At 39.8% G+C, this 27,983-nt stretch overlaps 1 protein-coding gene and 1 non-coding gene across 10 annotated transcripts in view; both read right to left on the bottom strand.

The window, feature by feature from the left end:
- Tia1 (TIA1 cytotoxic granule associated RNA binding protein) overlaps window positions 1–21,224 on the bottom strand; it is a 32,150-nt gene extending 10,926 nt beyond the window's left edge. Inside the window, exons 1-7 of one of the 9 annotated variants that reach the window (XM_021227759.2) lie at window positions 20,951–21,224; window positions 9,370–9,466; window positions 7,366–7,464; window positions 4,900–4,954; window positions 4,699–4,731; window positions 3,395–3,482; window positions 82–708 (exon numbers count right to left, since the gene is read on the bottom strand). In XM_021227759.2, the coding sequence (XP_021083418.1) occupies window positions 672–708; window positions 3,395–3,482; window positions 4,699–4,731; window positions 4,900–4,954; window positions 7,366–7,464; window positions 9,370–9,466; window positions 20,951–20,976 (435 nt within the window). In that variant the 5' untranslated portion in view covers window positions 20,977–21,224 and the 3' untranslated portion in view covers window positions 82–671. The other 8 variants (XM_021227756.2, XM_013114216.3, XM_021227757.2 and 5 more) reach the window with 8 other exon arrangements.
- Window positions 21,225–21,465: 241 nt separating this feature from the next.
- Window positions 21,466–21,536, bottom strand: Trnag-ccc. The gene has a single exon. It is a non-coding gene; the product is annotated as a tRNA-Gly (tRNA).
- Window positions 21,537–27,983: the final 6,447 nt, after the last annotated feature.

Genomic DNA, 27,983 nt, shown 5'->3' with positions numbered 1-27,983 from the left:
TGGGGCATAAAATGAGAGGCACATACAATTCATTTTTATGTTTCACCTTCACTAACAGTAAACCGTTACTATAAAACCACCTTTTATTCTCTAAAACTTATTTATTGACCAGTGAGGGTTAATTTTATAGACATGCAAATCAATAATGCCTTAAATATAAATCTATATTTTAACGTTTCCTACTTCAGAACATTTTATGAACATCTAAATATTAAGCATGGTTAAAACAGATGTTCCCATTAATCACTTAATAATTACAAGATTTCAGGTATGATACATTGTCCTTCTTTAACCATGCAATTTATAATTTACTATTTGGTACCATATTTGACCTAATCATCCAAAATATTAAAATACAAAACTGAAAACTAAAGGATAAAATATGAATATCCCTTAAACTAATTACTTCATTTTCTCAGATGAATATATACCCCCATTTTGGGCTACGGTAAATTTTGAGAACTTGACATTTTCAGAAATGCTAAATCATTGAAGAATAAGAATACTACAAACACATTTTACTTTTAAACTAAGAAAGATTTTGTACTGAATTTTATAATAGCATTCATATTAAGATTGATTGGAAACTACAAGACATGAAACAAAGTTTTAAAAAGTCAAAAAGTAAAAAAGCACGCCAACATTTATCCACTGTGAACCGTAGCTTGTAGTTAGCCAGGGCAATTCTGTCCATTCTTCAGAGACACTCTGCAAAATAACCAGAGCCCTATTATTTGAGATTGAGTAAAAACCCAGCCACGATAGCTAAAACTCCATACCTCAAAAAATTGGACTCAAATTGTGCTTCACAGGCAATCTATTTTAAATTAGCCAGGTATGTCACAATGCTTGTTCTCTCAAGACACATGAACAAAACAGGCATGTTTACAAGAACCCAAGTCAGAAAGCCATGCAATGTAATTGTAAGTATACACAAGCATATTTTAGATCAGTTTAGAAGTGTCTTATTAAGTGCAATCAAAATGAGAGATTTTGATGATTAGGGAAAACTAATGTAAGCCCTTTCTCCGTAACTATTATCTACAAGGCACACATGCATTTAATTTGCTAGTTGATTTATTTCTATATCAAAATTTGCTATATGACCCTAAACTCAAGTAACACTTGAGTTATATAAATTAGGGAAAGAATTATTTTCACATTATATATTTAACACACCATCATGTACCTCACACCTTCTATAAATAAAGCATGGTATAAACTGCCTACAGAGATATCTACTGTAAAAACTCTTTAATATTCTTATCAGTCTGTTGCCTTAAGACAAGAAACAACACCAACAAAAACCGAATGTGTATTTTCAATTGTCAAATAAGTTTTTAAATTTAGGAAAGCTAACTTCCTGTATAAGCTAACATTTAAACACACCTCAACAGAAAGGCCTTATCAAGAAAAAAATTAATATACTAACAATTATGAGCCCTTAAGAAAATCCAAATACTGGGGCTGGGAAAACAGCTCAGCAGCTCAGCAGATAACGCGCTAGCATGCAAATGAAAGGACCTGAGTTCAGATCTCCAGCACATAAACATCAGTTCAGGGTGGCAGCCCACCTTGAATTCCAGTACTTGGGGGGCAGATACAAGGGATATTCAGGGTAAGCTGCCAGACTAGTGGAATTGTTGAGCTCAGAGTAAGCTGCCAGACTAGAATTGTTGAGCTCTCGGTTTTAGTGAGAAATTCTGCCTCAATGTATGACGTGGAGAGTGATAGAGGATGACATACGCACGCCCATACACACCCACACACATGTGAAAATACACAAATAAAAGTCCAGACTAAAAATATGATGTAGTCATATTTAGCAAATAGATAGACTAGTTTATAATATCAAAGTCATGAAACTTCAAAACTTGAAGGTCATTTAACTGTACATTTAAAAAAATAGTGTGTGTGTGTGTGTGTGTGTGTGTGTGTCTGTGTCTGTGTGTATGGATGTATGGAAGTCAGAGGACAATTTTCAGGAGTCAGCTTTCTCTGTCCACCATGTGGAGTTCTGGGATTGAATTCAGATTATCAGGCTTGGTAGCAAGCAACTTTATCTGTTGAACCATTTTATCAGCCCTTCAATCTTTGTCTAAATTTCTAACTAAAACTCTCACCAGAAAAGGTAATTCAACCAAAATTAAAAATCCACCAAAATAGCTATTCCACTTGTTCACAATGTTAGAAAAGCATTTTTCTTTTTTCCAGTGTCTCAGAAGTATAAGCCCCTGAAATATACTTAACCCTTACTTCCTTCTAAAATGACCTGCACAGAAAGCAGCATGGAACTCTTAAGCCTTCTGTAGTCCTGTGACTACTCTGAGGACAGGATGAAACTTACCAAGATTCTCTACACCAAATTGAAAATGTACAAGATTTGCAGAGAAGGACTTTTAGAGCTTGACAGAAAAAGTTAAAGTAAGACCTGCCTAGTCTAGATACTTGAAAGCAAACCAACCACTACTGAAATTCTAACACAGCTTATAAAAAAACAACCAAGAATTTAGAATCTTATTGTTTTCTTACCCAGTTCTCATAAAGGAAAGTGTCATTTAACAGAAAAGTCCATTTGTAAGCTCCAATCCTGTCTTACCCTCAAGGTGAGTCTTTCAACCAACTGCAACTCTCAATTGAAAACTCATCACAATGCTATGGGCATCTACTTTCTAATCTCCTCACCTTTATCTGCTGTTTTGCTCAAACTAGTCATAGCTAGAACTCCCTTTTTATTTTTGCTCTAGTGACACAATAACATAGGAATCAGAAACCCTATAAAACTTCCCCTAAACTCAACAACTGCTTCTGAATAAACACTGAAACTGCTTGTTATTCTTACTGTAATATGGCATGCTTTTCAGACTTCTCAAGCTCTTTTATGACGAATACTACCCTGAATTAATACTGACAAAGCTCCTGAAATACATAGCTACTATCAAATGTAATGTTTTCCAAAATAGTACAAAGCACTATTGCTAAGTTTTAAAGCAGGGTAGGAATTAAATGTCAAGGAAGTAACATTTAACAACTGCTTTTTCAATCAAAACTGTTGAGGTTTTATTTTATTAAATTAACATAAAATGCATGTAATCATACAAGTGCCTGAATAACTCTTTAATCACAGCACACTTTCAGGAGTTTAAAAATGTCTATGACAGCAGTCTGATGAAGTGCTGCTAACTGAGCAAGGGTCTAAGACAACCAAAGATCAATTAGTTACTCACTAGTGGGAGCATAACCTGCTGGTAAGACTCTTGGATGATTTCTAAATAATGGAATATGTTCTATTTAAAGTGTTAAAATTAAGGTTCACAGTCACAACAAAGTTACAGTTATTATTATGTAAAATCACTTCTAATTAAAAGTGTTTTATTTATCTGTTGTAACTTACGAAATTCTCCCAAACGGTGCAAAAGCTGCTTTGATATCTTCAGTTGTGATTTCTGGACTGAGGTCACCAACAAACACATGGAAATGATCTTACAAAGGAAGGAGGGGAGTGAAAAGAAAAATACAACTTCAGAATTTAAGTACTACAATTGATGCAATAAAGAATTCTTAAAATAATGCATAGACTACATAATCAGGTATAAAATACTGTCCTCGCTATAAAATCCTATCAGTCTTAAACATAACAACTCAGAGTTAGCAACACAGGAGTCTTCTAAAGAGACTGACAGATCCCAGAGCTGGCAGTCACTGTCTAATTACAGTCAGTCCTTAGAAGGGTCTAGGAAACAAACTAACAACATATAAAACTTTCAGTTCTGCAAAAAAAGTAAGACTTAGTTATCATTCTAATAGTAATTATTTACTGTTTTTCATTTTATTACTATATCTATGCTTTACAAATTACAATTAAGTGGTAGTAATGCGAGTTATGAAGAACAGATTTACCTTATTTAAGGCAATTTACTGAAGCTAGCTAGCTATATGAAATAATTGGTTTAGCCACAATTTTGTGAAGAACAATCAAAGAAATACCTTGCAATGCAACAGTTTGATGTTAAAGTATTTGACAGTTTTCTCAAAAGCCAACAGTTTTGGTTGCCCAGACATTACACCATTCAGTTTATGTGAATCCATGTGCAAGTGAACTAAGACTGAAGGCAACAGAATGAAAACAGTAATCCCTTCACTTTATATCAGCACCATTAAAAGAGCATTGGTGAGAAATAACCATCCCATATGTGAAGCTTTGTTTTTTTAAGATAATTCTCAAAGAAACATTTGAAAAGCCAAACTTGCTCAAGAACACTTTAAAATGGACACATATATCAACTTTGACAAAGTAGATTTGGAAAGAAAAGTTACCCCTATTTGCAGGCCTTAAGCAACACACTGGGTTGCTCTTCCGGAAACACTGTTTCAGGAGCAACTTGAGCACTTGGAAGATTTGGGTATGAAGCCCAGGTGACCTCAGGGAAGTAGGGTATCTTGCCCTTTACGTGGTGAAAGTATTTCTAAGGCATCAGCTGCTACCAAGGGGGACAGAGAGCTTGAACTAGCAACAAAGTCGTGGACAAGCCACACTTGGTAAACAATGGGAAGAAGGGGAAAAATATTGCCAGAAACATAAAAATAACTATATCCTTCCACCCCACTCCCCCCAACCAATATCAAATAAAAAACTCAAGGTGGTTAGTGAATACCCTTTCAAGAGAGTTCATTTTATGTTTAAGAAGATACAATTACCTTGTGAACGCTGTGTGCTGACAACGGTACTACCTGATGACAAAGATTAGATTTGTTCTTAAATTTATTAACACAAACACATTAAATCATATCAGGATAACGATCAAAATATTACTGCAAACATGTATGATGCTATATGCTTTAAAATAGAACTATGGGGTATAATACAACAAATGCCCACAGGGCATCAAATGTACTTACTGCTTGTATCTTTCTTTTGACTGCTAGGGGTGGTTGCCCAATTCACTTTGACTTCCTAAAACAAACAAACAAAAAAACCCTAAATATTTATATTTCATAAAGTTAAAGCTCAAGCCGATCGGTGGTGGCACACATCTTTAATCCCAGCACTCAGGAGGCAACAGCAGGCGGATCTCTGAGCTCCAGGCCAGCCTGGTCTACAAAGCAAGTTCTAGAATAGCCAGGGCTACACAGAGAAACCCTGTCTTGAAAAAGAAACCAAACCAAAGCAAAACCAAAACCAAAAAAACAAAGAATGCTCAAAATGACATTTTCCTGTGATACAGGGCAAAGTGTAGGGGATGCCTGTATTAATTAGTCTAGCATTCACCTTCAGGACTAGTTTGACAAATTCTAACTGGTAAATACAAATTGTTTCCATTTTTTTAAATTATTTATTTTATGGGCACTGCTGTTTTTGCCTGCATGTGTGTCTCTGTGAAGGTATCTGAACTTGAGTTGCAATTCCAGAAAGTGGTGAGCTGCCATGTAGGTGCTGGAATTGAACACAGGTCCTCAGCCAGTGATCTTACCTGCTGAGCCGTTTTTCCAGATCCCTTTCTGTTCTTTTTATTTTATTTATGTACATAGATGTTTTGCCTTCATCTAAGTCTGTATATATCTGTGCCTAATACCTGTAAAGATTCGAAAGAGGGCAATGAATCCCCTGGACCCAGAGTTACAGAAGGCTGTGAGCTATCATGTGGGTACTGGAATCAAATCCAGATGCTCTGGAAGACTAGCAGGTGCTCTTAACCACTGAGTGCTCTCTACAACCTCTCAACATCTTTTTTTTTTTTTTTTATGGTTCTGGGTATTGAAACTAGAGCCTCACAAATTGTGCACAAACAATCTACTACTGAACTATATCTTTGGCTCTGCCCATCTCTATATTTTACTCTAAGATGAGTCACTAAGTCTGCCAGGGTGAACTCAAGAATTCACTCTATAGCCTTGAACTAGCAAGTTTCTTGCCTTAGCATTCAGGTCCAGCTAATATAGATATGTTTGGCAAACCCTAAGCTAATGTTCAAATAACTTATTTTCAAATTTTTGGTTCTGTTTTATTGTTCTTTTTTCTTTTCTTTCTTTCTTTTTTTTTTTTTTTTTGAAGACAGGGTCTCATTATGTAGCTCTAGCTATCCTGGAAATCATTATGTAGACCAGTCTGGCCTCCAACTCAAAAGAGATCCACTTGCCTTTGCTTTTGCAATGCTGGGATTAAAGACACACATCACTAGGCCTGGCTTTTACTATTTTTATTATGTTTAGTTTTTAGAGATAGGGTTTCTTTGTATAGTCCTGGTTTTTCTAGAACTTGCTCTGTAGAACAGGTTGGCCTGGAACTTAAGAGATCTACCTGCTTCTGCCTCCTGAGTATTAGGATTAAAGGCATATGCCATCACCATCTGGCCACATTTCTCTTTAAAATCAAAGTTACTCATACATGCCTTTTTATTAGTACTCCATATTATTATTATGTTTCATCCAAATTTGAGTAGCTCCATAACTATCTAGGGTTTATCATGTACACAGCATGACAGAGAAAAAGGAGCTAACACAGGTCTCTGGTCTCTAGAGGCTTTAGCCTATCAATTCATTCATTCACTCATTGAAGATTATTATAGCCTTGGCTGACTTGGAACCTACTCTGCAGACCAGGCTGGCCTTGAACTCATAGAGATCCACCTGCCTTTGCCTCCCGAGTGCTGAAATTAAAAGTGTGTGACACCATGGTCAGCTCCTTTTTTTTCTTTTCTTTTTAAAATGATTTACTTACTTATGTACACAGTGTTCTGCCTGAAATGTATGCTTGATGGCCAGAAAAGGGCACCAGATCTCATTACAGACGGTTGTGAGCCACCATGTGGTTGCTAGGAATTGAACCCAGGACAGCTGGAAGAGCAACCAGTAGTGCATTTAACCTCTGAGTCATCTCTCCAGCCCCAGATCTTTTATTTCTATTTTTATTTATTCACATTTGGGTGTTTGGTTTGAATGTACATCTATGCATCATGTGTGTGCAGTTTTCTCAGAGGAAAAAAGAAAACATCAGATTTCATAGGATTGGAGTTACAGATAATTGTGAGTCACCATGTAGGTTAACCCAGGACCTGGAAGAGTAACCAGTTCTCTTAATACTGGTCCATTTCTATAGCCTACTCCTACCGTTTTTTTTTAAATACAAATACAAATTGCTGAAACTTTGCCATAAATATAGGATATAATGGTTCTAAAGCAGAAACAAGGTAAAAACTAACTTAAAACTTTCTATTTCAAGAGGTGGGGATGCAGCTCTGTTGTGGAGTGCTGTTTGAAGCCCTAGCTCCACTACAAGCACTGCATAAAATTGGATGAGAGGCAGGAGGATGAGAAAGAAAAATGCTTTTCCAGTGCAAGTCACCTTCTGTAATTATGACAGCTTACCTTACCCATTATCTTCCGCCCATTCATAGCAGCCAGTGCTGCAGCTGCATGACGATGCTCATGAAACTCCACAAAACAGTATGGGTCATTTCCCGCCGTCTGTTGGAGAAGAAATACAGAAGTCAATTTTAAGCTTACTCTTTCATTTAAAAGAAAATTAACTAATCTTGTCCATCCTGTTCTTAAACTAGGTTATGAACACTAAGCAGACCCTGATCATACTGACAATGGGTTTTAAAATGTGGATTTCTGAAACTAGCTCTTTGCCTGTTGCAAAGCGTTTAAAAATTTCTTCACTTGGGAGCTGAACAGTTGCTCTTGCAGAAGACCCATGTTTGTTTCCCAGAACTCACATGGTGGTTCATAACCATCTGTAAACTCCAATTTCAGGGGATCTGACAGCGTTTTCTGACCTCCATTGGCATCAGGCATGCAAAACACTCATTATATGAAATAAAAATTTTAAATCTGACAAAAAATATCTGTTCAGGAATGCCGAGGACATCCTGGGTGAGTCTAAAGACTTTCAAAAGACAAAAGCAAAATGCCTCTTCTTTTCTGCTGGTTAACTGGGATACAATAAATAAAACCTGCATTTTTTTTTTCTTTTCTCCTAGTGCTGGAGCCCAAAACCCAGGGCCATGTGCCTGCTAAGGAAGCACTCCTCTACAACTGAGCGAACTTCTGCCCCAAAGCAAGATCTGTTTGTTTATTTATTGGCAGTTTTTCTATAGAGCTCTGGCTGGTCTGGAACCTACTATGTAGATTAGAGTGTCCTTCAAACTGCAGTTATCTTCCTGCCTCTGCCCGCTGAGTTCTGAGATTATAGGCATGCACTGCCACACCTGGCTTCATGATATTTTATGATAAATTGAAGCAGAAAATAAATCTAACAGTCTGAACTTACCAGTGCGGAATATTAAATGACTTTATAATCAGTTCAATTCTTTCTAAGCTTTCTAGGAATTACTAAAGGAAACCAATCCCAAAATTTCAAAGCATAGGGATAAACATAAAATTAAATTAAAAAACTCTCATTCTACAATGGAGGCTAAGGCAGAACATTTCAAGTTTCAGGCCTCAAAAACAAATAAGCAAACAAGCAAAACAATCAATTAATTGCCAGGCTGGGGTGGCACATTGTAGTATCAGCACCTGAGAAGCTAAGTCAGGAAAACTGCAGTCATCCTAGCTTATAAAGCAAGTTCCATGTCATCTTGGATTATACTTTAAGACCCTATCTACTGTTTATGCATAAAGAACCACCAATGTTGACATCTGGCCTCTACACACATGTGCACATATATATGTGTTTACCTGTATACATAAACAATGAACTTTGCTTTAAAAACTAGATATATTGGGGCTGGAGAGATGGCTCAGAGGTTAAGAGCACTGACTGCTCTTCCAGAGGTCCTGAGTTCAATTCCCAGCAACCAGATGGTGGCTCAACCATCTGTAATGAGATCTGGTACCCTGTCTGACCTGCAGGCATATATGCAAGGAGAATGCTGTATACATAATAAATAAATCTTTAAAAAAAATAAAAATAAAAACTAGATATTATTCATAGTTAACACCAACCATATGAATAAGTTTGATGTGTTTTCTATACATTAAGATCTGATAGACATGCAAGAAAACCTTTAAAAATGAAGCTAAAAATATGTTTTCATTATATTAAATGTCTACCCCAATTACCAATCTAATAAGTGGACTTGTAGATTATTCAATTTATTGACACTACATGTAAAACAATTCTGATGCCTGGATACATCTTATAAGAAGAGCACATACACACTATTTTTTTCTAAAAATGTTTAGTTCAACTTTCTTCCTTCAGTTAGCAAAAGAATTAAATTTGACTGTCTACTAGACAGGTTAATCACAGATTCACTAAGATCCTTATGAATTAGACATTAATGAAGAAGTTCTGAAGTAATGAAGGCCTTCATGTTTTAAAAAAATGAAAGAAAGAACATTGACTGAGTGAAATACCCTTACATCCATAATCATTTTGCAGTTTTTACAAGGTCCAATCTGGCTAAAGAGCTGAAGGATGAGAGCTTCCGTCACATCTCGGGAAAGGTTACCAACGTATCTGGAACAGAGGAAACAATTTACCATTTTAGATTTATTTGTTTTGACAAGCACGGTGGGCTCATACTTGTAATCTCAAGTACTCAGAAAGAGAAGGTCATACATCCAACGCAAAGTTGTTCTTTTTTTTTTTTTCTCGAGACAGGGTTTCTCTGTGGCTTTGGAGCCTATTTGTAGACCAGCCGGATGTCGAACTCACAGAGATCTACCTGCCTTTGCTTCCCAAGTGCTGGGATTAAAGGTGTGTGCCACCACTGTCCAGCCAATGCAAAGTTTTAATGCTGGTGCTTACTACTCCAAAAAGGAGAACTACAAGAGGAAAGAGAAGCATTTATCCTGCATTTTGAGCAAGAGCTCAGAATAGTCAGGGCAAGTAGACTTTAGGGACAGAAGGGCCACTCTTCTTTACAGAAGAATGCTTGTTAAATAAATACACAGAAAGTTTTAACAATGCAGGATTAAAACCAGTATGGAATTAGACATTCACAGCATGCCAACATCTGCAAATATACTACTTAGCAAATTGCAAAGGGATAAAGAACCTGACTTCAAAGTGAAAGCCTTGGCTGTTACCATTATGACTCCATAGCAAATGTAGTCAGCAAGAAACTATAAAATACAGACAGTATCACTTACAAAGGACTCATGTCATAAAAGTCTAACCTAAGTCTAATAAACTTTCTTTTATTAGACAGAATCTCACTATGTATTTAAAAGTGGACTAGAACCTGTGATCTCCTTGTCTCTACCTCCCATCCCTGGATTACTTGAATGTACCACCAAGCCTGGCTTATCAAGCTTAAAAAAACAAAAAATAAATTCAGATGCCAGACATTTTCTAAAACAACTTGACCCCTTTAAGAAATTGTACTAGAACAGCCTGGCCATGGTGGCACACGCTGTAATCCCAGTACTTGGGAGGCAGAGGCAGGCAAATCTCTGTGAGTTCAAGACCAGCCTGGTCTATAAGAACTAGTTCCATACAGCCTCTAAAGCCACAGAGAAACCCTGTCTTGAGAAGAAAAAAAAAGTGTACTAGATCTGGAGGTAGTTCTGTGGTATAGTACTAGCAGAGCTAGTACTAGTAGTACTAGTTCAGTAAAGGAGAGAGTCTGGGCTCATCTCTAGCACAAGCCAGAAACAAACTGTCTTTTTTGTTGTTGTTTTGAGACAGTCTCACGTAGCTTAGGCTAGCCTCAAATTCACTATATACCAGAGGAAACCTTAAACTTCAGTTTCAAAGAGCCAGGATTACAGGTGTGTAAAACTACACTTGGTTTCATTCAGTATGGGGAATTCGATCTAGGACTTTGGGCAAGCCAAGCAAGCACTCTTCCAACTGAACTACATCCCAAGCCCAAAGCCACTCTTTTTAAAAAGACATTTTAGGAGGCTGGAGAGATGGCTCAGCGGTTAAGAGCACTGATTGCTCTTCGAGAGGACCCTGGTTCAATTTCTAGCACCCACATGGCAGCTCACAACTGTGTGTAACTCCAGTTCCAGAGGACCCAACACCCTCACACAGACATACACAGGCAAAACACCAGTGCACATAAAATATAAATAAACAACTTTTTTGGGCTGGAGAGATAGCTCAGAGGTTAAGAGCACTGATTGCTCTTCCAGGGGTCCTGAGTTCAGTTCCCAGCAATCACATGATGGCTCACAACCATCCACAATTCAATCTGGTCCCCTCTTCTGGCATGTAGGCAGAACACTGTATGTGTAATAAATAAATCTTTAAAAAAAAAAAAACAACTTTTTTTAAAGATTTATTTATTTATTACATATACATGCCAGAAGAGGGCACCAGATTGAATTATAGATGGTTGTGAGCCACCATGTGGTTGCTGGGAATTGAACTCAGGACCTCTGGTACAGCAGTCAGTGCTCTTAACCTCTGAGCCATCTCTCCAGCCCCAATAAACAACTTTTTAAAAAAGGACATTTTGATGAAAAGATGCTGGAGAGTTAGAGCACTGGCTGCTCTTGCAGAGGACTCAGGTTTGGTTCCCAGCTCCCATATGACAGCTCATAACATCTGCAATTCCAGTTTCCCGGGACCCATTGCCCACTTCTGGCCTCTGTTAACATGTGGTGCCCAGACATGCACAGGTAAAAGACTCAAACATATAAAAGTAAAACCTTCTTTTAAAAAAGGCTTAAAATTAAAACTGGATAATAGAACAAGAAACCCTTCCTCGGATCCTAGATTGGTGAAAACAGCTTGTCCTTGATGTATACTAGTTAACAGAGGAGGAACAAAATGAAAAACACCATCTTAGTAATTACTACAGGCAACATGCACCCACAGAAGCTAAAATTAGTTGGTGAAATGTAAAGAAGAAACAGACACTGGCACAGTTTCATGGTTGCTTCCTCTAAAACATTACTGACAGTTTCATCATTAGACCACAGCCTTCTGATCTAAAAGTGTGCCTTAACTCAATAGCCTTAGGAGCTCTAATCTAAACAATGAACCATAACGAATACCCCTCAAAAGTATCATGTAAGACAATCCTCCCAGACTGAAGGGAAGATACAATGACCACTGGACATAGTATGGTATCTTGTATTGGATCCTGGGATAGACAGGGTTCTCAGTGGGGGAAAGAGAAGATTTTGGGGGGGGGGTTGTTTTGTTTTTCGAGACAGGGTTTCTCTGTGGCTTTGGAGACTGTCCTGGGACTAGCTCTTGTAGATCAGGCTGGTCTCAAACTCACAGAGATCCGCCTGCCTCTGCCTCCAGAGTGCTGAGATTAAAGGCATTCGACACCACCACCTGGTGAAAAAATGGCTAAAGTCTGAAGTTAACAGTATTTTCCTGTTTCAATTTATTTTGGTAACTGTACCATGGTTATGTATGATGCTACTTACTCTTAGTGGAAGTTGGGTGAACACTGAAAATGCCATAGCATCTCAGCAAATTTTGTGCCTACAAGAAATTCCAGGGCTGGAAATGGACACTGCCTGCCTGTTATCCCTACACTTGGGAAGCAAAGACAGGAAGACCACGAGTTCAAGCTACATGGTGAAATTCCATCTCAAAACCAATCAATAAATAAATATGATAATATAAACTAAGCAAAAAGAAAATCCCTAGGATACAAATCAATATAAATTAAATACTGCATTTTGAAATTTAATTATAGTATCTACCTTGCTGAAGCCAGAGATAGTGACAGGACAGTATTTAGAGTACAGTACCTTACTCTTTGCAAAATGGTATAACATTTTCCGATATGTTTGTTATACATACATTCTTTAGCATTATGTAGAGATAGTGGAGTCTGTTGTTGTTTTGACCAGTTCTCACTTTGATGTCTAGACTAAGCTGATTCAAACTCACAATCCTCCCTATCTAGGCTTCCCAAGTAGCTGCAACCATGCAACCATGCTCCTGAGAAATCTTCTGAAAGATATTATTTTAGTTTGCAGATAGTAATACAGAGCAGTATGAAGGGCTCAGAGGTTAAGAGCACTGGCTACTCTTCTAGAGGATTAGAGTTCGGTTTCCAGCACCCCCACGACATCTCACAACCATCTGTAACTCCAGTCCCTGTGAATCTGATGCCCTCTTCTGGCCTCCCTCATATGCACACAAAAAATGCACAGACATTCTTGGAGGCAACTTCCACACACTCACATCTACACAAACAGAATGAACATATTTAAGAAGAGATATTGCACTGTCAAATGTGGAAGCTCATGCCTGCAAACATGGCATTCAGGAAGGTGAGGTAGGAGGATTGCTCCTACAGAGCAAAATCTTGTCTCAATAAATTTGAAATGAGAGATACTATTTGTTCTGCCTTTACATTTATTTGTGTGCAGTGGCTTCTTATGTCTCTGACCTCTAGAGGCCTCTACCAATTAACCCCCACACAGCAAATTAAGCCAGGGGGTGGGGATGCAGCTCAGTTGATAGAATGCTTGCCTAATATGCACAAAATCCTGGATCCAAACCCTAGTGAACCATAGACCAGTCACGTACCAATACATTTGTATTTACAGCATTTGGAAGACAGGGGCAGAAAGACCAGAAATCCCTTGTCTATGCTCCCCCTCCCCCCCCAGACAGGGTTTCTCTATAGCTCTGGAGGCTCTCCCGGAACTCACTCTGTAGACCAGGCTGGCCTTAAACTTGCAGAGATCCACCTGACTCTGCCAGGCAAGAAATTCCTTGTCTAAACAACTTGAGGTCTGTTTGTGATATACAAGATCTTCCTTCAGAGGAGGAAGAGAAGAAGAGAGAGAGAGATGTAAGAGTCAGAGAGCCAGATGTTTTGGTGTAATCTCAGCCCTTCTGAGGCTGAGGTGTTCGAAGCAAGTCTGAGACAAATAGGGAAACACTGACTCAAATGTGGGAACAGCAAGAGCAATGAAATCAAAGGGTAAATCTTTCTTATGCAAATAACATAATGAGCAGCTCTCAACAGAAAGTGTAGACTAGTATGTAATCTGCAGATGCTTCCCATGCTTTTGCCATATTTTTCCCTTTTTAAAGATAGGGTCATGTGCCAAGTGTTGGTGGCTCACGCCTTTAATCCCAGCACTTAGGAGGCAGAGGCAGGTAGATATCTGTGAGTTCCAGGCCAGCCTGGTCTTCAGGGCAAGTTCCAGGACACCCTTCAAAGCAATACAGAAAAACCCTGTCTCAAAAAAACAACAACAAAAAAAGATAGGGTCATGATACGTGGACCATGGTGTCCTCAAGCTCCTGTTACATCCTTTTGCCTCAGCCTTCTGTGTGCTAGTTTACAGGCAAGCCCTACCATAGCTGGATGTAGTTTCTGTCCACAAATGTTTCTTTAGGCCACGTGTGACAGCACAGATCTGCAATCCTAACACTAAGGAGGCTGAGCAAGACAACAAACAGTGAGAAAAGCCAATCTGGAATACATAGAGTATTTCAGGCCAGGCTGGCTACTTAATGAGACCCTAAAACAACAAAGAAAAAAAGCCTGAAGAAAATGTATTTGGTGGCAAGTAACAACCTGACCCCAGTGGGAGATGTGTTGGCAGTGCCCTTCCAGGCGTGGGATGGGACAGACTATGATCTGATTCTGAATGGGGGCTATGATTTGTCTCTCTTTCCAAATTATTTTCTAAGATAAGTTCCACACTCTTCCTGCAGAAAGTTATATGTGTATATATTATATATTTTTGTGTACACACACACACACACACACACACACCCCTAAACAGGGTCTATGTAGACCAAGCCGGCTTCAAGCTCAGAGATCCATCTGCCTCTGCTTTCCGAATGCTGGGATTTAAAATGTGTGCCATCATACTCAATTTCAATGTATTTTAAATAAATTCCTCATGTGCTTACTATCCAGGTTTTCTTCCCCCTTGTGACTTGTATTTACTATCAGGACACAAAACTTGGAACTGGAGCAGTTACAAGCCAAGGTTCTACTGAACCAAAACTACAGAATCTAGGGCCTTTGCCATCCCCATCTCTTTAAAACTGTTTTAGTAACTGTAAGATGAGTCTTGTCAAATTGCCCAGGCAGGCCTTGAACTCGCAATCCTCCTGACTCACTTTCCAGAGTAGCCGGGATCACAGGCCTGGCTCTAAATACTCCAAACATCACTTTGGCATTTACTGTAACTGTTTCGGGATCCTGCACCAATCTTGTACAGAACTATAAAGTCAAGTCAGGTGTAGAAAAAGTTAACCAGTAAAGTCAGTGAGATGAAAATTGCCATCTTCAGTCTGTTGTGCTGCTATAACAAAATATATGAGGCTGGTTAACATCCAAAAGTTGGTTTGGCTTATGATTCTGATGGCTGGAAGTCCAAACAACCTGGCACTGGCATTTTTGAGATTCCCTGGCTATATAATACGAAGTGGAAAGGCCACATACAGAAATTCCCCAGCACCTGGGTTGATTTTGCTAGTAACAACTCAGTCTTATAAGAACTATATTCACCCTTTCCCAAGACAGTGTCCCCATGACTTTATAGCCTTTGCTAGGACTCATTTCTTTCTTTTTTTTTTTTGAAACAGGATTTTGCTGGATAGTCCAGACTAGTCTGGAACTCCTAATCTTCCTTCCTCCACCTCTAAATAATGCTGGGGTCACACACATATATAGGACCCACCCCTCAAAGGGTCTACCACCTCCTAAGATGATAAGAGTCCAAGCTTCCAGGGCATGAACTTTTTGGGAGGAGAATGATCCACATCCACATAGCCTGTCTTCTTTGGCAGTTGTAAATAAACAACATATCAGTTAACATTGTACGTGGAGCTGAGGATGTATCTAAGCTGGGAAAGTAGGCACTACTGGAACACCTGGTTTTGAGTGTCACACACTCACACTCACTCCAACTTCAGTGTATTACTGTTAACCTCAAGGTGAAAGCATATTATGGTTAACTAAAAGAACGCCCTTGTTCTTATACATTTGAGACTTAAAAAAACATCATCTTGAAGCAACACACTTGGAAGGAAGGAAGGAAGGAAGGAAGGAAGGAAGGAAGGAAGGAAGGAAGGAAGGAAGGAAGGAAGGAAGGAAGGACAGACAAAAGAAAAACATGGTTAGCTGGGTGTGGTAGCACATGCCAGTTATTCTACAACTTCAAAGCCAGTCTGAGTTACACAAAGACCTATCTGGAAAAACCAAACCAGAGTTAGCAAGATGGCTCAGTGATTTAAGGCACCTGCCATCAATTCTGACCATCTGAGTTTGATCCCTAAGACCACATGATGAATAGACTCCACAGTGTGCTTTGACAACACCCACACACATACCAATACACACACACACACACACACACACACACACACACGATCTAAAAATTTACAAACAAACCAACAAAAAACCCATGTGGAAACATAAATAATGCACAGCTGGCTAAATGATGATTAACTGGTAATTTCACAGTAAAGTTAATCTTCAGTGTACTGTTTTTGTTACTTTTCTGTAGCTTTTCAAAATGACTATCACCTAACAATTAAGATTTGCTTGAAAGCTTGAAAGGGTATTATTTCTACTAGTGACAACCTAACAGCTCCTGTCAGGACAGTTTCACTCAATTCAATTTACCAGGATTGAAGCTAGGATGTACTAAGCAAGCGATTTTAACACTGAGCTATATCCCTCAAGGAATATGGATTTTAAGAGAATAACTAAGTTTTCCAAAAGTTCTAAAAACCAGGTATAGTGTAGGAATTCTCCTGTAATCCCAGCATTTGGGAGACAGAGGTAGAAAGAAAGAAAACAAACAAAAAAACAACAGCTGTAAGAGGTCCTGTTTCAACACTCCCCACTCCTACCTAAACCAAATTGTTATAAAAATGGAATCCGTCGGGCGTTGGTGGTGCGCGCCTTTAATCTCAGCACTCGGGAGGCAGAGACAGGTGGATCTTTGTGAGTTCGAGGCCAGCCTGGTCTACAGAGCTAGTTCCAGGACAGCCTCCAAAGCAATACAGAGAAACCCTGTCTCGGAAAAAAAAAAGGAATCCAAAACTCTTGAAACATTCATCTTTATTAATACAGCACTAAACAGTTAACTTACAAAAGAATTTACAAAGCAGAACATTAGATTGGATTTGTTTTTAGCCACATCATATTAAAATATGTGTGATTTTATAATTGAAAAACTGAAAATTTGAGGGAAAAGCATAGGTAGATTTTAAACTAATGATAAATCCTTTATAAATAGAGATTTTAAAAAAAAAGTATTAGTTAAATACTGTCTAGAAGAACCCTGCCTGGAATATTTCAAGTGTTCTATAAATGCCCTGAGAGGCTGGAGAGATGGCTCAGAAGTTTAGAGCACTTACTGTTCTTGCAGAGGACACTGGCTCAATTCTCAGCACCCACATGATGACTTACAACAATCTATATAGCTCCAGGTATACAGGGGACCCAGGCCCCCTTGTGATGCACATACATGCACACAGGTAAAACATTCATACATATAAATAAATTTAAAAAATGTGTTAAAGAGTAGATGATTCCCTTTGAGACTTGTTTAAATTTTATTATTTCATAGATCTCTCTCTCTCTCTCTCCTCTCTCTCCTCTCTCTCTCTCTCTCTCTCTGTGTCTCTCTCTCTCTCTCTCTCTCTCAACAAAGTGTCATGTAGCCAAGGCTGTTCTTGAACCCTTGACCTTCCCAAATCTACATCTGAGTGAGTCACCGTACCTGGTTATTTATTCAGTGCTGAGGAAAGAAGCCTAGGTCTGATGCCTCTAACCCTCAGTATGATGCTTGAATGACATTTGTAATTTGCTAGAGAATTACATTTTGCTTCAATTACTAAAATTTTTAGTTGTCTTTTCTTAGTAAGAAACTGGAATGGCACGAAGGCAGACAGATTTATGTCTCTCTCCCTTCCCCTAATAAAACTTCCTTCCCATGGAAGGAAGGAAGGAAGGAAGGAAGGAAGGAAGGAAGGAAGGAAGGAAGGAAAGGAAGGAAGACAAACTGGCTGGAGTGGCACACTTCTTTAATCCCAGTACTTGGGAGGCAGAGAAAGGATCTCAGTGAGTTCCAGGCCAGCCAAGCCTACAGGGTAAGACCCTGCCTCAAAACAAACTAACAAACAAAAAACCAAACCCAAGAAACTGGGGCCAGGGTTGGCAAGATGGCTCAGCAGACAAGGATATTTGCTTCTAAGCCTTACATCTGAGTTCAATCACTGAAATTCATGTAAAAAAGAAGAGGACCTGCTCCACAAAGATGTTCTCTTCTACCCCCTCCTAAATAAAATGTCTTTAATACCAAACACATAGGAGGCTAGGCAGGAAGATCACAAATTTGAGGCAGCCTTCCTTACAAAAGTGAGACTTTCTCTCAAAAGAAAAGAGACTGTAAAATACTATCAACTTGAAGGTAAGTTTTTTTGTTTGGTTGTTTTTTGGGTTTTTCCAGGGTTTCTCTGTATTGCTTTGGAGGCTGTCCTGGAACTCGCTCTGTGGACCAGGCTGGCCTCGAACTCACAGAGATCTACCTGCCTCTGTCTCCCAAGTGCTGGGATTAAAGGCATGTGCCACCAACTCCCCGGTTTTGGTTTTTTGGGAGAAAAATGAATGGAATGTTCTACTGAAGGATACCAATGTTAGCCACTGCTACAACAGTTAATAGAATTGTAGGGATTTTGTGATTTTTTTTGTTTTGTTTTTTTGCTCTTCTTTTTCTTGAGACAGGGTCTCACTATGTAGTTCTGGATATCCTGAAAAGTACTCTGTAGACCATGCTGGCCTTGAACTCATAGAAATCTACCTGCTTCTGCCTCCCAAGTGCTGGGAATTAAAGGCTTACACAACTATGCCCAGTAAGGATTTTCTCTTAAAGTGCATGATTTTGAGTAAGCTGCTGAAACATTAAGCTTAACTTTACTTTGGCTTTAAAATGAAGTTTACTCTAGAATTCTAATGAAGACTAAATGAGCGCATAAAGCATTTGACACAAACTAAGGATTCAACAAACTCTCTGTGAATGAATAAACTCCAATACTTTTCCGGTCCCAATATAATACTATGTAAATGCCTACTTTTGTACACTGCTTTGGAAATTCATTACTTGAAATTTCCATGTATGTACTGAAAAGGTTGTTAACAGATATTTCTGGCAATTTTTGTTCATAAGGAGTAGCTGGAGATGGCTCAGCAGTTAACAGCATGTGCTCTAACAGAGGACCTTAGTTGGGTTCCCAGCACTCACCCACATGGTGGCTTAATCCATTCCAGACCCCAGGTCCAAGACAGCCAGTGCCTCCTGACTTCCAAAGGTTCCCAAACACAAATGGAGGGAAAATACTCATATAACTGAAACAATGCTTTAAAAAGTTTTTCAAGTGTCTTACAAGGACAACAAAAAGTGCAGCAGCATGAATTCCAGCATGCTAGATGAAAAAGGAAAAGGTTCCCACAAATAGCGTGTAATAGATTTTAAGAAGCATTCACTTACAGATACAATCTTTCCAAAAACAAGGTGTGGTACCCTAAGTATTACATCCTTACTAAAAAGCTACTTTAAGGTCCCATAAGCTAACAAAATATTTAATGTATTAAGAACACTGTAAACCTGGTGTGGTGAGGTGGTACATGCCTGTACTCCGGGAGCAGAATCAGGAGGAAATCTTCACAAGTTTGGAAACTAGCCTGGTCTACAAAGGGAGTTCCAGGCCAGCCTGCATGAGAGGGAGGGGGAAAAAATGTAAACTGGGCATGGTAGACTTTAATCCTGGTACTTGGGATTGAGGCAGAACCTGCAGTTCTAAGTCAGTGTAGTATGTAGCAAGTTCAAGCAACTGGGCCTACATGCAGAGGTCTTGTTAAAAAAAAAAAAGCAGGCGGTGGTGGTGGGTGGTGGCTGTACACACCTTTAATCCCAGCACTGGAGAGACACAGATAGGCGGAGCTCTGTGAGTTCAAGGTCAGCCTGGTCTACAATAGTGACTTTCTGGACAGCCACAGCTACACAATGAACAACAAATAAAACAAAACAAAAAAGAAACTGAAAACTGGGGAGGGGATTAAACAACAATTTATCTGTACTTCAGAACAATTTTAATATCTAGAAAACTTCAAAAAGAACCCTAAATGTACATAGCTCTAAAAGTGTAACCAACATCAAGTCGTAATCTTCAAATATGCAAAAACAAAACAAAACAAAAATCAATCCACAATTGCTTGAACTCTTCCTTTTTGCCCTGTGAAATTCAACAAAGGCAGGATCACCTCATCCAGTGCGCTGGAAAACAAAGACTGCGGAGAAGTTACCAGGACAAAGAAAAGTATCCTCAGCGCGGGTCACTCGACACTCACTAAAGATGCTTAGACTGACTTGGCTACAGTTGCTTCATCGATAACAAAGTCAATCACTATTAGCAAGTGTGGCAAACACGTTTTAATTAAATTCACTTTCCCTCAGCAGAGGCATTCCTCCCAGTGGGATTTCCATTTTTAAAGAGCGATTCCAACATCCTTGCGTGTACAGTTAGGCTTTTGGTCGAGTCAGGGAAGTGCTACAGCGGGAAAGCCAGACTTTCAAGAAGGATGTTTGGCTATTTATTTATTTCATTTCTCAACTACAAGAATAAAGTTCTACCTCAGCCTCAAGAATTAAAATAAGAAACAAGCCCTACCAGAAGTGGAAGGAAGTTCCAAAAGGGAATCAAGAAGAGATTCATCAAAAAGAGGGGGCGGGGGGGAGGGAAGCAAGCATGGGTCTACAGGAGGGTGTGCCGAGTCCAGAGGAGAGCTTTGAATGAAAAGTCCTTCCTCCAGGTTCGGGGGCCGCGGGCGCAGCCAGCCGAGGGGCTGACAGGGCCGAGCCCCTCTCCCGCCATCGTCCTCTCAGCCGTCTCGGCTCTAAGCATCCTGGCGTGCGCACGGGAGGGAGGAACCACCACAGCGCGGCGTCCACGGAGAACAATAGGCTGCGAGAGGCTCGGGGCCGCGGCCTCCCTCCGGGGCGACCACCATCCCCTCCTCCCTCATCGCTGCTCCAGACTCACAGAGTCTTGGGCATCTCGTCCTCCATGGCTGCTGCAGTCGCGGCGGCACCTCAGGATCCAGCTCCCTGCCCTTCGCTACCTCCTGAATCGCTGGGGCGGCTATGGCTGCGGAAGAGCGGGCCTCCTCGCTCGACTGGGGGTGACTTCGCCTTCTCCTTCGGCTGCAATTACACAAAAACGCCCGACCCACCGCGAACAATGAAGCCCCGATTCAAGATGGCGGCGAGCCGGGCGCATAGGAGCCGCCAGCCGAGTGACCCGCGCCGCGCGTGCGCATAGCCAGCAAGCACGCTCACGCTCCTAGAAGCCGGGCTAGGCTTCAAGCCGGAGAGTCACTTGTTGCGCAGGCGCAATGCCAATAGTTCGGAATTTGTGTAGTTCCAGAACGGAATGTTTCATTAATGAATTAAATGGTAAAATAAAAACCTTCGGGGAGGTTAAAACATTAAATCGTTCACAGCAGGAAAGGCTTCTTTTTTTCAAGCTATTTTGTTTTAAGAGAAACAAAAATAGCGTGCGCCGCCCGGGAATCGAACCCGGGTCGCAAGAATGGGAATCTTGCATGATACCACTACACCAGCGGCGCTGTTGATGCAACAGCCCTCCAGGAACTCATAGGAGATACTTAGTATATTCATTGGATCCTAGATTCTTTATGTACGTATTGGTACTTGTATCTTTTTCCTTGTTTTACGAAAGTATTCATCTTTTCTCATCCCAATGCTGTTGAGTGGGGTTTTTTTTTTGTACTTTTAGAAAAACCTAGATTAAAAAAAACTTTATTATTATTATTATTTAGAAGAGTAGCAGTAAGATCTTGACTTTTTTTTTTTTTTAAGGGAGAACCGTATTTTCAAGTGTCAATGTCTGGATTTCTTTGGTATACTCAATGTAATCAAAAAGCTTATAAGAAACAGTTACTATTGCAATTGGTGAGAAGAATCTCAAAGTCCATCCTTGCTTAGGGCTCAGAGTTAGGGCTCGGGAATGTGGTGCATGTATCCTTTCTTATTGCACTTTACACATGCGAAGCGTTTCCTAAAGAGATGAAAGCTTGTGTATCCAATGTCGTTCATTTATACCGGTGGTTCTCAACCTTCCTAAAGCTGCGACCCTAAAGGCCCTCATGTGGTGGTGATTCCCAACCATAAAATTATTTTCCTTACTACTTCATAACTGTAATTTTGCTACTGTAACGAATTATAATGTAAATATTTTTGAGAAAGATTTTCCAAAGGAGTTGCTACCCACAGGTTGAGATCCATTGGTTTACACTAATATGTTTGAGATTTTTATTTCTATAATTGTCTTTAGAGTCTGTCACATTTTCAGATAATATAGAGCTATATTATAGACAAATAACTAATGCCCTAGAGCCCACATTTCAGATCATAGAAGCAAAGAGGTTCAGTAATTCAAAGCCGACCAATGCTACTTAATAACAACCCCTTCCATTCCCCTTCTCAAAAAAAATAAAAATATATAAATAAAAATAACGGCAATAAATAAATAGCAATTTTAAGGGAAGAGTATAACAAATGTTTAAAGTGCATGATATTTCGAACACTTTTTTGGGGGAAAATCAATTTAAAGGGACTTTTAGTTTATCAACAGAGGTGTTCAGCTACAATGAACTCTGTGTCTCATCCTATTACCAGCCTAGTGATCTTTCTTTATTTTCTTTTTGTTTGTTTTTCGGAGAGAGTCTCACTACTATGTAGCCCAAGCCATCCTGGAATTCACTATGTAGACCAGGCTGGCCTTGAACTCACAGACATATACTTTCCTTTGCTGGAATTAAAAGTGTGTTCCACCACCAGTCTCTTTTTTTTTTTTTTTTTTAACAGCTAACATCAAAATTTCAGTACAAATATCCTCATACATTGATTTGTATTTTTTTTTAAGATTTATTTATTACATATACAGCATTCTGCCTACATGCCAGAAGAGGACACCAGATTGAATTGTAGATGGTTGTGAACCACCATGTGGTTGCTGGGAACTGAACTCAGGACCCCTGGAAGAGGAGTCAGTACTCTTAACCTCTGAGCCATCTCTCCAGCCTGATTTGTATTTTTTGAGACAGTACCTTGATATGTAGACTAGGCTTGCCTCAAAGTCCAATTCTCCAGCCTCAGCCTCCCAAATTTTGAGATTACAAGTGTGAACTATCACACCTGACCAAAGCTAGTTCCTTTCTTTTTCTTTCTTTGTTTCTTCTTCTTTTCTTTTTTAAACTTTACTTCTATAGGACAGATTCCTAAACATAAAATTACTGAATTAAATACATGTATGAAAATTATACTAGGCAGAAATTTTGTCCCCTGTGGGGACTCATACTTGTAATTCCAGCATTCCAAGGACTGAGACAACAAAGGCAAAGGTTGGAGCCATCATTCACATCCCACTGAGAGTGTTTAAAGTCAGGCCCCAAGTTGCTCTCCTCTACTTCCTGCATTTTTTCTTATACGGAAATGCTGTTAATTTTATTAGTTTTTGCTAATATAAGCATGGACATGGTGTGTCTGTCTCTGACTCTTTCACACGCACCGTTTGAAAACAGGGTCGTACTATGTAGCTTTGGCTAACTAGGAACTTGTTACATAGATCCATCTTTCTCTGTCTCTGATTTTTTTTGTTGTTGTTGTTGTTTTGTTTTTTTCGAGACAGGGTTTCTCTGTGGCTTTGGAGGCTGTCCTGGAATTCGCTTGGTAGTCCAGGCTGGTCTCGAACTCACAGAGATCCGCCTGCCTCTGCCTCCCGAGTGCTGGGATTAAAGGCGTGCGCCACCAACGCCCGGCTGTCTCTGATTTTTTTAAAGAGTAAATACAATCTAAAGTTTCCTAATTTTAGATGTTTCACTCCAACAATATTCAAAATTTTGATTAGACTGGTAAGTTTCAAATATTCCATAGTAGCTGTCACGTAGACTTTTGATCTTCAGGCATGCTCACTCAGTGTTAAAGGGCTCAATGCCGCTCTTTGCCAGAGGCCCTTGAAGATGAAGTTGTTCTAACCTCCAGGTGGCGCTCAATCTACACTATAGTGAACTTATACCACAAAGACCCGAGGTCTTTACAACCAGATGTGAGAAGACTCTGAAAGCCACCAGGCTTTGATAGCTCTAGACTTCCAGGGTTTTCTCAGCCTCGTATTCCTATTTCTGTTCTGGTCTGGAGGCCACGGACCTTCTCCCACAGACTCAGCTTAATGGCATATACGTCTTTCTGAGAAAGATCTTAAGAGAAAATGCACAATGACAATAGTCCAGTCACGTGCTCCAGAACCTAAGCGTGAAGCTCCTGAGGACCCGGCCTTTCAAAATCTCAGGTAGACTTCTGTTTTTCAGAAACATACATTTTCTACGGGGCTGGTTTCTGCAAGGCACTAATCCAGTGTTGCTCAAGTGGCAGCAGCCAGCTTGGATATTAAGTTGCAAACGTTTGGACAACATTTTGTAAAAACTGAGCCATGAAACAACTTACCGCTTCCTATCAATTGATAGAGCTCTTTGAGTTTTTTTTTTGCAAAATTAACAACACTCCCAATGATTGTTCAATTAGAAGAAAATACTTATTTGTGCATAGTTATTAATGTATTTCCTTTTAAAGTTCTACTCTTGGCAGGATGTGGTGGCGCATATTTTTAGTAACAGCATTCCAGAGACAGAGGCAGGAGGATCTCTGTGAGCAGTGGCAGAACTTTGGGTCTCTGCTTTCTCAAAGGCAAGCATGAAAGTGCACAAATCAGAAAAACCTTGTCTCAAAAAAAAATGCACAAACTAATAGAGACAGATTTTATTTCATCAGTAAGATATTACTGCAATAGGGAAAATTCCAACAACTCAAACTCAATTGTATAGAGGTGACTAAATACTTTAGGGCAAGAATGAGGTAACAGGGAAGGAGCTAAGCAGGGGATCAGTAGGGCAAGGGTATTCAAAACTATAGAAAGCAGGAAGTCAGTCCATGTGCAACCTGTGTTTGTTAATGACCTCTGCCCTGAAGTAACCCTCTTAACCTCCTACAGGAAAAGCCTGAGCTCAAATCAACAGTAAATTCTTTTAAAGAGATTAATTTTTTGTTATTTTATTTTCTGTGTGTCTAGTCTCTGAGGAGGCCGGAAGAACATATTAGATTCCCTGGAACTAGAGTTACAGACAGTTGCCATGTGGGTGCTGGGAATCAAACCCAGTCTTCTGGAAAAGCAACATGTACTCTTAGTCACTGAGCCATCTCTCCAGGGAATTCTTGGTGGTCCTAAATTTCTGAAAGAGACTGATTTTTCAGACAACATAGTCTGGGAGTGCTGGTACATGCAAGTGACCCCAGCACTCTCTGGGCTGAGACAGGAGGATTAAAAGTTTGAGGACTGGAGAGATGGCTCAGTGATTAAGAGTCCTAGTTGCTCTTACAGAGGACCTGGTTTCAATTTCCAGCACCCACATGGCAGCTAACAACTGTTTGTGACTCCAGTCCCAAAGGATCCCAAGAGGATTTGACAGCCTCAAACAGACATACACGCAGGCAAAGCACCAATGTACATGAAATTAAAAAACAAAAGTTGGAGACCTTATCCTCCAAACAAACAAAAATTATACTTTAGCCAGTCAGTGGTGTCAAACACCTTTTAATTTCAGCACTTGGGAGGCAGAGGCAGGTGAATCTCTGAGTTCGAGGCCAGCCTGCTCTACAGAGCTAGTTCCTAGACATCCAGAGCTGTTACATAGAGAAACTCTGTCTTGAAGAACAAAAAAAAAAAAAAAAAAAAAAAAAGAAAGAAAAGAAAAGAAAAAAAATATACTTCATATGGTAACATTTTCTCTGTTATTTTAATTGTTACTGTGTTTTGTTCTGTTGTTATTTTTGAAACAGGTCTTGTGTAAAACAGGCTGGCCTGGACTATTGATCTTCCTGCTATCTCTGTCTCTATCTGCTTCCAATCTGAGTGTCTTTGGGATTGTCCTTCTGAAAGGACGAGGGTACAGAATGAAGATGCCTTGGCTCCCACTTTCAGAGCACCTCACTGTCTCCCACTGAACTTCCTGTATATTCCTTCACATGACTTCAGTATTAGAAGCCAGTTTCCAAATATGACACTAGGCTCAAGGTCACTGACAGAACCAATTCTAATCAAACAACAAATATTTACCACTGCTCTGTTGCTTCTAATGCACCAAACTCCTGTGTGCAGTACAACATACACTGAAAAACAAAAGTAAAAGTTACAGCTGGGCTCTGTTTCCTTTGCTGTGTGTAGATGTATCGGCTCTGCATTTTGGGCTCCAAGGTGGTCCCCAGCCACCTCCACCCCTGCATTCCGGAACTGACCCACTGACCTCTCAAACATGTCAAGTTCTCTTTGCTCTCTCCACTGTTACTTACATGGCCTTACTCCCTCATTTCTTATCAGCTTCTGCCCAAATACTACGGCTCAATGAAACCTGTCTTGATGCAGGCCACAGTGCGTACATGGAATTCAGAGGACAACTTTATAGTAGGTTCTCTTTAACCTCCATGTGGGTTCAGGGGATAGGATTTTGGTCACCAGGCTTGGACCATGAGCACCTTTACTGGCTGACTCATCTAGCTTTCCCCAAGTTCTACATTTCTTCATATCCAACTCAGTTTCCTTTCATGAATACTGATATTTATGTGCATATACTGTTTCTTTCGTGTTTGTTTTTGGGGGACAAGAGAAATAGGATCAAGCTAGAGCCAACTGCTTTTCTCACGGGAGTTAACACTGAGCATCTTCCTCAAATGCATCCTTGCCTTATTTATTTATTTATTCTTAGTTTTTAGAGGCAGGGTTTCTCTATGTAGCTCTAGTTGTCCTGTAACTCACTCTGTGGCCCAAGTTCACCCCTCTAGAGGTAGTGAGTCCTGTGAGGATGGAGCTGATATGTGAGATGGACTAAAGTCTCATGCAACAGCCATTTTTGTTTTGCTTTGTTTTGTTTTTGTTTTTTCGAGACAGGGTTTCTCTGTGTAGACTTGGCTGTCCTGGATATCACTCTGTAGACCCAGCTGGCCTTGAGCTCGCAGAGACTCACCTACCTCTGCCTCCCAATTGCTGGAATAAAGGGGTGCACCATCACTGTTTAGCCTTGCAATAGTTAATTTTATTCAGAGCATTAGACAATTTATACTGAGGACTAAGAAAAATCACATGAGTAAAGTTCTCATGAGTTCAAGCTGTATACAATCACAAGGAGAGGTCACATGTGGCAAAAACATGTTTTTCCATAACATATAAAGGATGGATAGTTTAAACATGTAATTGAATAACAACAGCCAAGCAATGAGTAATATGAAGTAAACCCACTCCTATCTGATACATCTGGGAAGAGGAAGAAAACACATTCCAAGAATGGTTCTGAGTTTTGAAGAAAATCAAGACTTTTTTTTTCAGTGTTCTCACAAGCACTCAGAATGCTCTTCACAAGACTCCAGTCCTGAACCGTGTTCCCACAGACCAGGTCAGCTTCAAACTCAGAGATTTGCTTGCCTGTGCCTCCTGAGTGTAGGGACTAAAGGCATGTGCCACCACTGACACAACTGACCAGATTTCACCTTATTTTTTGAAAGAGGCCCTCTCACTGAACTTGGAGCTTGCCAATTAGGTTAGGCTGCCTGACCAGCAAGCCCTAGGGACCAGCCTGACTTCCAGCATTCTGATTACAGGCACATGCTTCCAAATCCAGATTTTCACATGGACTCTGGGGTCTGAACTGGTCCTCATGTTTGCAAGCCAGCGCTTTGCAGTCTGAACTGTCCTCTTAGCATCCAAACATTCTTTTCACTGTATGGGTATGTTTATAGTATTACATCAGTTTAGGTGACAGGAAAAAAAAAGAATACTTTTCCTTTGTTTTTATGAGTTCCTGTTTAAGACAGACCCCTATAACAAAGCCAAATTAGCAAGAGAAAAATATTCCTTTCATCTCAGCACTCAGGAAGCAGATCTTTTTGAGTTCAATCCCAGCCAAGTCTTGAGACTATGTCTCAATAAATAAAAGAAAATCAAATAG

Source organism: Mesocricetus auratus, unplaced genomic scaffold (genome assembly GCF_017639785.1).
Source record: "Mesocricetus auratus isolate SY011 unplaced genomic scaffold, BCM_Maur_2.0 Super-Scaffold_100676, whole genome shotgun sequence".
NCBI classification, from domain to species: domain Eukaryota; kingdom Metazoa; phylum Chordata; class Mammalia; order Rodentia; family Cricetidae; genus Mesocricetus; species Mesocricetus auratus.
The sequence above is the reverse complement of the archived record's forward strand: the minus strand, read 5'-3'. Positions and strand labels throughout refer to the sequence as shown.